General features: G+C 53.0%; 1 protein-coding gene across 1 annotated transcript; it reads left to right on the top strand.

Annotated features, from left to right (window-relative positions):
* The first annotated feature begins 1954 nt into the window (after positions 1-1954).
* Positions 1955-8527, top strand: LOC135873611 (fucolectin-like). The gene is made up of 3 exons (XM_065398244.1): positions 1955-2039; positions 2480-2765; positions 8368-8527. Exons 1-3 carry the CDS (start codon positions 1955-1957, stop codon positions 8525-8527), a joined length of 531 nt encoding a protein of 176 aa, XP_065254316.1.
* The last annotated feature ends 212 nt before the right edge of the window (positions 8528-8739 follow it).

The raw sequence follows: 8739 nt of genomic DNA, 5'->3' as shown, positions 1-8739 counted from the left end.
TACTTTGCGTATGGGTAGGGATGGCCCTGGGTAGGCTATGCACTTTAGTGCCTCTGAGACTGAGCCTCTGGGCTCCAGCACTTCTGTTTCACAGTGTGAGCTCTGCCCAGCGAGTCCAACTGAGATAGACTCCTGGTCAGAGACTTTTGTCTTCTTCAGGGATCAGTGCAACTCAGCAAGTACTTGCAGTGACACCAGGCAGCATTTCAGCAGAGATTAGGCTTTATTAGTCATCTAGAGGATAGCATGGGGAAGTCCTTACGTTAGCAGAGAGAAGCAAAGGTGAACACACAGTCCTTGCTGGCCAAGTCAGGGCTCCCTTGAGCCATGCTGCTAAAGAAACCATCCTGGGATCCTCTCTCTGTCTCAGTTCCTTTGTGTCTCAGTCCCAGGTGAGGGCTCTTGATTCTCCCAAGACCAGGTCTTATCCTAGCTGCCTGCCACCTCCTGGTGCATTGTACTCTTCCTGCAGACTCAGGCTGAGTCCGCAAGTTCCACCTGCTGGAGGGCCCTGTGGATAGGTGTCAACTGTTCAGTCCTTGGGGGTTTCCATTGTCTTTCCAGATCCTCCATTGATCTGGGTGGGTTTCAGCCAGTCCCTCAATGACCCATTCACACCACCCCAGCCAGCTAGTGACCCAGCACCTCACGTCTCCTGCTCTGCCCCAAGAGCAGCTTTTTAACCCTTTTGTGCCCACTGGGTAACAGTCCCTAGTCGAGTCAGTCACTGCCCCGCATCTCATTCATAGAAATATTACAGACAATTCCCTCTTCGTCACTTCATGTATGACACTTTTTATTTAAAAAAACAAGAAAAATTCCAGCCAGAAACTACATTAGAGTTGCAGCTGGGAGAGCGTATCAGTAATGCAGGGTAAAACACATTATAGGGACGATGCTATTATCCGGAAATCAAGCATCATAAACTCAGGAAATTCACAATTACGATTAAACTTAAAAGAAATCCAGATATGTTAAGGTTACCCACACAACTTTAACTTTGCCCTGTCGTAACTTCCATACAGTTAAAACTCACTACAATCTTGTGCCTGGGTTACATTTGAATAGTCTAGTATATGATTATTATACCTTTTTCCTGTTATTCTTTATTACAGAAATGTTCTTTGTCAGCAGACATCTTAATTCTTCCCTGCCGTGGCACCATGCAAACCCCACACCCTTATGATTAAGGCATTTTAGTGGGGAGGAACTCAGATAACATTAAACTGATTTGTTAAAGACGCATTAGATTTTTTTTTCCTCCCGGGACAACTACCGGGTAGAGTTAAGGTTGTTTGGGTGCCTTAACTGTGTATTTTCACACCTTAACGTGTTTGTATCTTTTTTATATTTAACCCTGGCTGTGAATTTCTTTGGTTTTTAAGGTTTGTTTTTTGGATCATTACAACAGCTCTGTAATGTACTTTACCTAAATGACTGATATGTGCTCTCAACCTTAACTTGGGTACCCGTGATTCTACTAACAGGTGAATTTCCAGAGAAACTAGAAATAATTTGATAAAATTTCTCAACTCTAACTTTTAATGATTTTTGGATGAGCTGTAACGGACCATGCCATAATTAGATTGGCATTCAAAGCCTGATTGATGGATGGATAAGGACCTATATTAAAGGATCTAGCCACCCTGAGACAGGTTCACTGGATAAAGCCACCTTTTGTCCCCAAAAGACCAGTGGAAACTAATCAGAAGACATTGTCATAAACACAGTAGGATGGTCTAGTGGGCAGAGGAGGGGAATAGACCAATGAACCATGGTTCTAGTCACAAGTCAGCCCCTTACTTGCTACAAGTTGCTGGCTCCCTGTGCCTCAGTTTCCCTCTCTAAAATGAGGACCATCCGGCGTGTGTGAGGTGCTCATCTGAAACTTGCTATGGCTGTAGTTTATTCTGAATAAAACATTCATGTGATCTCCTATGCTGACAGTGCAAGGATGGAGTTTCTCTGGCGTCTGTTGATGATGATCGGGATCCTTGCAGGGACTGGGGTGTCTCAGGGCTGCACCCCACCACCAGGGGGTAAGGAGCTGGCACAATGTTCTTTTATTTTATACCCCATTCCCTTCTGCCCCAACCTTTGCCTAGTGAGACAGCAAAAACCCTGGGAGACTCTTCCCTTCTCACCACTGACCTGGACAGGGGCTCCAGCTGGCAGGAGCAGACAGGGGAGGCTCCATCTGAACATCCTGCCCCATCCCTGCCTTGAGGAGTAGCTCCAGCTGGATATGGGACGAGAGGGGCTGAAAGCGGTTCTGTCTGGGCTGAGATCCCAGCACAGACCTGCTGTCACTCCCATCCCCTGGGGCCATGGCTCCCACTATGAACCTGGCCCGCATGCAGTGGCTGGTTTGTGTGTCACTTCTGGGAAGCGGCTCTGGCGCCGTGTGGGACAAAGGGCATCTAGAGCCCCCCAGTGATGGGCACGTCCCACCTCCCCTCTTCTCGCCCTCTGATTCCAGCTCGGAACTTGGCGCTGGAGCGCCCGGCCACTCAGTCCTCCACGCTCCCATCTGGCATGGCTGAGAACGCCGTGGATGGAAAACGCGATGGGAAGTGGGCACAAGGCTCCTGCAGCCACACCCAGTTCGACACAGAGCCGTGGTGGAACGTGGACTTGGGCAGTCCTCAGTCTGTCTCCGCGGTGATCGTGAAGAACAGGGAAGACGAATGCTGTGGGGAGAGAATCAGGGGAGCCCAGATCCGCGTGGGAGACTCCCTGGCCGACCATGGCAAGCAGAACCCCATGTGAGTTGCTTCCCCTTTCTCTGGAGTGAAATGACTCCTCCCAGCTCAGACACGGGGGTTGGGTCTCATTGCCAGCTGAGGCCAGGGCGTGGTCTCTTAACCCAGGGGTGCAAGTAATTTAAAGGATTTACCCATACTCCAGAGTCCTTAGGAGGGGGCGTGGTCTCTACCAGAAGAGGCGGGGCCTTTAAATTCCTGGGAGCTTTAAATCAGGATTTAAAGGCCTGGGCCTGGGGCTGTGGTAGCAGTAGCTGGGAGCCCCAGGCCCTTTAAATCACCCCCAGAGCTACCAGCTGCAGAGGCAGCTGGGAGCCCCGGGGGTGATTTAAAGGGCCTGGGGCTCCAGCTGCCGCTACTGCAGTGGAGCCCTGGGCCCTTTAAATCACCATGGGAGGGGGCTCCCGGCTGCTGCCGCTACCCTGGGCTCTGGCGGAGCTTTAAAGGGTAGCGGCAGTGGGAGCCCCTGGCCCTTTAAATCGCCACCCGAGCCCCGCTGCCGGAGCCCCGGGGTAGCAGCGGCAGCCGGGGAGCTCGGGCTGTGATTTAAAGGGCCTGGGGCTCCAGCTGCTGCTACCGTCCCGGGCCCTTTAAATCGTCCCCAGAGCCCTGTTGCCGGAGCCCTGAGGTAGCGACGGCGGGGCTCCAGTGGCTATTTTAAGGGCCGGGGCGGTAGTGGCTGCCGCAGCCCCGGATCCTTTAAATAGCCGCCGGAGCCCCGCCGCCGCTACCCCAGGGGTCCGGGGACGATTTAAAGGGCTGGGGCGGTAGTGGCTGCCGCAGCCCCGGATCCTTTAAATTGCCGCCCGAGCCCCGCCACCGCTTCCCCAGGGCTCCGGCAGCAGGGTTCTGGCGGTAATTTAAAGGGCCCGGGGCTCCAGCCGCTGCTGGGAGCCCCAGGCCCTTTAAATTGCCACCAGGAGAAGCCGATCCACCCCGGTATGGTGCACTGGCTCTTGCTGATACGCCGTACCGGGGCATACCAGCTTACTTTCACCTCTGTCTTAACCTGGGAGCTGCCTGAGGCTGCGGGTGCTGTGCCAGTGGTGGTCTGAGTTCCTGGATGGACGGGAACCGCATGTCACTGAGCACAGCGACCCCTGCAGGGCAATCCAGGGTAGAGTCAATCTCTCTCCAGGCCCCTGCATGTTCTCTCTGCCCTTGCAGCTGCTCCTCGTGTAGAATCATCTTATCCAAGGCAACAGGAACTGATTTTCCTAGGATCCATCGATTTCTAAGGCCTGAAGGGACCTGCAGTATCACATAGGCCAGAACACCTCACGCAGTGATTCTGCATTGAGCCCACAATTTCTCTGTGAGCTGCAGTGTATCTTTTAGGGCTTGTCTACACTGGCAGGTTTTGTGGATGAAACCAATGTCGACAAGGAAAAATTGACAAAAACAAAGTTGCCAAAGTGTGTCTCCATTTGCTCCCTCTGTCAACAGATCATGTCCACATTCAGGGCACCATTGTCGACAGCGAGAGCAATGGACTGTGGGTATATATCCCACAGTGCCTGGCGACACCATCTGTCGCTAGGTGTTGTGGGAATGCGGAAACAGAGCGCGGCGCATCCTGGGACATGCAAAATGTACCGTCATGCACCGCTTTGTGTCCAGCCCTCCAATGGTTTCTGGCTTCCTTTCGCGCCGTTTTTCCAACTGTCATTGTTTTGTAGTGCGCACCAGCATCTGCAGTGAGAGAAGATGGATCCCGCACTTCTCTCCTATGCGCTGTTAGCTGTCGTGAGGACATCGCGCATGGCAGCACAGTTACTCGCAGAGTTACTCGCAAAGTTACTGACAGAGAATGAATTGCAGGCACCCGAGTGGGATACGGACAGCAGCTACTTAGCAGTGCTTTGTGCATTCACAGAGCAGCTGCATACGGTGGACCGTCGCTTTTGGGCTAGGGAAACAAGCCCTGATTGCTGGAATCGCATTGTCATGCAACTGTGGGATGAAGACCAGTGGGTACAGAACTTTAGGATGTGTAAAGCAACGTTCCTGGAGCTATGTGCTGAGCTGTCCCCCGACCTGCGGCGCAAGGACACCAGATTGAGAGCTGCCCTTTCGGTAGAGAAGCGTGTTGCAATCGCTGTGTGGAAGCTGGCGAATCCAGACTGCTACCAGTCAGTTGCAAATCAATTTGGAGTAGGAAAGTCCACTGTTGGAGCTGTATTACTCCAAGTGTGCAGGGCAATAAATCGCATCCTGCTGCGGAGGACCGTCACTCTGGGAAATGTGCATGAAATAGTGGATGGCTTTGCAGGGATGGGTTTCCCTAACTGTGGCGGGGCGATTGATGGCGCACACATTCCAATTTTAGCGCCAGACCACCTTGCCTCTGAGTACATCAATAGGAAGGGATACTTCTCCATGGTGTTGCAGGCGCTTGTGGATCACCGGGGGCGTTTCACGGACCTCAGTACAGGCTGGTCTGGAAAGGTGCATGACGCACACATCTTCAGGAACAGTGGCCTGTACAGAAAGCTGCCGGCGGGGACTTTCTTTCCAGACCACAAGATCACAGTGGGGGATGTGGAAATGCCCATAGTAATCCTGGGAGACCTGGCTTACCCCTTACAGCCCTGGCTCATGAAACCTTACACAGGGCACCTGGACAGCAGCAAGGAGCGTTTTAACAACAGGCTGAGCAGGTGCCGCATGGTAGTTGAATGTGCCTTTGGCCATTTGAAAGCTCGCTGGAGGTGTCTCAAGGCAGGCTAGACCTTACCGAGGATAATATTCCCGTGGTCATAGCCACGTGCTGCACGTTGCATAATCTGTGTGAATCTAAGGGTGAAATGTTTGCTCAGGTGTGGTGCACTGAGGCAGAGCGCTTGGCTGCACACTTTGAACAGCCAGATGCTAGGGCTGTCAGAGGAGCCCAGAGGGCTGCTATTAACATCAGAGAGGCCTTGAGGAACCACTTGGACAATGAGGGGCAGTAACACATGTCTGCTTTGAAATTGCTTCCCTGGTGCATCCATGTACAATTTTGGGGCCCAAGATCCACGCAACAAAATGCTTTAGAAGCCTGTACCCGAGAATGAATTGGTTGCTATACGCTTTTGTAGAACACAGAATAAAAACACTGTACCATTAAATACCTTAGCCTTTAGTTATTGTTAAAAATGGTAAAACCTCACAACTGTGTGTAGCTCCAGCTATCATTGTGCAAGCTGTGAGAGGGGGTGGAGTGATGGGGAAACTCAGGAGTGCTGTGAAGTGCAAAGGAATGTGTGGGCATGGAGGGGGGTGGGGTTGGCACAGAATTGTGCATGTGCATGTGCTGCAGTGGAGGTCGACCACGGATCTGCTCAGTCTGCAGCTCTATCAGAGACTTGAGCATCTCTGTCTGATCCTCCATAACTTTTATTATCCACTCTGTCGCTTGCCTAGCAAATGCAGCATTCTCTTTTCTGTCCTGCCTTTTGGCTTCCCAGCACTTAGGGTTCTTCCTTATCTGCCGAAGCCGGTCCGCGGGGTGCGTGGTGTGTTCCTCAAGGTCTGTGCTGAACAGAAGAGGGATTGTTACATTCCAGCAGACGATTGAAACTTTTCAGTAACAAGGGCCTTTTGCTAGTAGAAATCACTTTCTCTCGGAGACTCTAGGCAGGCACACAGCTCCACGAGCAGGGCCGGCTCCAGGCACCAGCCCAGCAAGCAGGTGCTTGGGGCGGCCAATGGAAAGGGGCGGCACGTCCGGGTCTTCGGCGGCAATTCGGCGGTGGGTCTCTCAGTCCCTCTCCGTGGGAAGGACCCGCCGCCGAATTGCCGCCGAAGAATGAAACGGCAGCGGTAGAGCTACCACCGAAGTGCCGCCGATCACGGCTTTCTTTTTTTTTTTTTTTTTTTCCCGCTTTGCCGCTTGGGATGGCAAAAAAGCTGAAGCCGGCCCTGTCCACGAGCACCCCAGTCATGGTGAGTGTCGGGAGTGGGGGGGGAGGCGTTTGTGCGTACAGACAAAACGGTCACGGCTTGCAGGGCAGCTTTGCAGGGAACGCATTCTAAAATTATCCCACATTTTTTCACTTTGTCACTGCTGGCTGACATCTCACTGCTGCGGGTAACCAGGGAAACCAGGGCACAACTATTGCATGCTTGCGGCTTTCACCCCAGTCTATATGCAGCTCACTATGTGCCGCTTTGGTCCCAGCTCCAGCAGTTGCTAAATGGCAGGGGACAGTTTCCTACAATGGGGGAACTAACAAGGCTACAATCCCTTGGAATCGGCGGCAGAGGATTAACAAGTAACTCTTGGAAACTTTCCAGAGCCTCTCTCTGGAGGATTCCCTGCAGGTCTCGATGTCCATCGACACCCTGCTTGGCCATGCAGATTAGCTACACAGGGCAATGTCCAGCTCACAAAAAACACTACCTGCCTCCCACTTTTCAATTCCCTACACAAGCCACAGCAACTTACCCAGCGTCTCATCTGTTTCCTGCTCCCCGTTGAGCACTTCTGAAGTGGAGAAAAGTTCCTGGTTGCCTGCCCCACTGGGCGACCCCGCTGGGAGCACCACATCCTCTTCTTCATCCAGAATTTCAGCCTCCAGGTTACCCCCTCTTTCTGCTACCTCCGAAGTATCCACGGGGCTATCGGTGATGGAGGTGGGGTCACCACCGAGGATAGCATTCAGCTCCTTATAGAAGCGGCAGGTCTTAGGTGCAGCACCAGAGCAATGGTCCGCCTCCCACGCCTTGTGATACACCTGCCTCAGCTCCTTTATCTTCTGCTGCGTGTCCCGATCATAGCCCTTTTCGCACAAGCCTCGAGAAATTTGCCCATATGTGTCCTGATTCCTACGGGTCACCCGCAGCTGCGACTGAACAGACTCCTCTCCCCATATACTGATCAGATCCAACAGCTCCGCGGTGGTCCAAGCGGGAGCGCGTTTGGTGCGATAGCCAGCCACGCTCACCTGGGAAGCCACCTGGGAAGCTCATCTGGGAAGCCAGCAAGGAGGAAATGAGATTTTAAATTCCCGGGGCTTGCAAGGGGGAGGGGCGGGTTGGTTGCAGGACAGCAGAGTTCAAACCGCTGACCAGAGCGGCAGCATGGGAATTGTGGGACACTTTCTGGAGGCCAATAAAAAAAAAAAAAAGGCGTGGTGTCTACACTGGCTGTTTGTTGACAATAAAGGGAGGGGAAAAGACAAAAGTATCTCACAGGGGTGGAAGTTTTTTGTCGCCAAAACTGGGCGTTTTTTGTTGTTTTTTTCAAGTCACATTGCAGTGTGTACGCTATCGCTGTTTTGTCGCCAAAAGGTAGTTTTTGGTGACAAAACTTGCCAGTGTAGACAAGCCCTTAGACTGACGTCCGGTCTTGATATCAAGACTCCAAGGGAAGAAGAATCCACCATGTCCCTCGGTTATCTGCCCCCTCGGTTAATGACCTTGACTGATGAAATGTGAACCTTATTTCTAGTCGGAGTTGGGTTGTGACGGGAACAGGGACACCCCCCCGTCTCCTACAGTCTGTCATTCACTCCGTGCTTTGGCCTCCGCAGGCTCAGAGTTAAAGGGTCGTCAGTCCTGCTGCCAACTCGCCTGTGCTCCCTAATCGCAGCCTCTCGCTCTTGTCTTCTGCTCTTTGCAGCTGCGGGACCATCACCGACACCGCACCAGGATCCGTCAGCACCATCTGCTGCAACGGGCTGGAGGGCCGTTACGTCACCGTCACCATCCCGGGCAGGGCGGAGTATCTCACCCTGTGTGAGGTCGAGGTCTACGGCACCCAGCCGGGGGATGAGTGCTAGGAAGCAGGAGTGACACAGTCCATGGTGCGGGGAAGCACCTCGCCCTGCACTGGGGGTGGGAGCGGGGAGGTTGGTGCAGGAATGTGCCACTGTCCCCTAATAAACTCCACTGGTCCCTTCCTGCGTCTCTCCTGTCGTTTGTCTCCATCCTGCACCGTTCTGGCCATGTGTCCCCTAGGCTTCCCTGCCCCTTCAGGCCACGTGGTTCTGAT

The sequence above is a fragment of the Emys orbicularis genome, chromosome 2, assembly GCF_028017835.1.
Source record: "Emys orbicularis isolate rEmyOrb1 chromosome 2, rEmyOrb1.hap1, whole genome shotgun sequence".
Lineage (NCBI taxonomy): Eukaryota > Metazoa > Chordata > Testudines > Emydidae > Emys > Emys orbicularis.
Note: the sequence above shows the minus strand (reverse complement) of the source record. Positions and strands in the feature narration are given on the sequence as shown.

Bases quoted from the DNA above. Each gene is read 5' to 3' on its own strand.
- LOC135873611 (XM_065398244.1), top strand. From the start codon at position 1,955: ATGGAGTTTCTCTGGCGTCTGTTGATGATGATCGGGATCCTTGCAGGG. The intron at 2,040-2,479 runs GTAAGGAGCTGG...CTCTGATTCCAG, and splicing joins CTGCACCCCACCACCAGGGG to CTCGGAACTTGGCGCTGGAG. The intron at 2,766-8,367 runs GTGAGTTGCTTC...TGCTCTTTGCAG, and splicing joins CATGGCAAGCAGAACCCCAT to CTGCGGGACCATCACCGACA.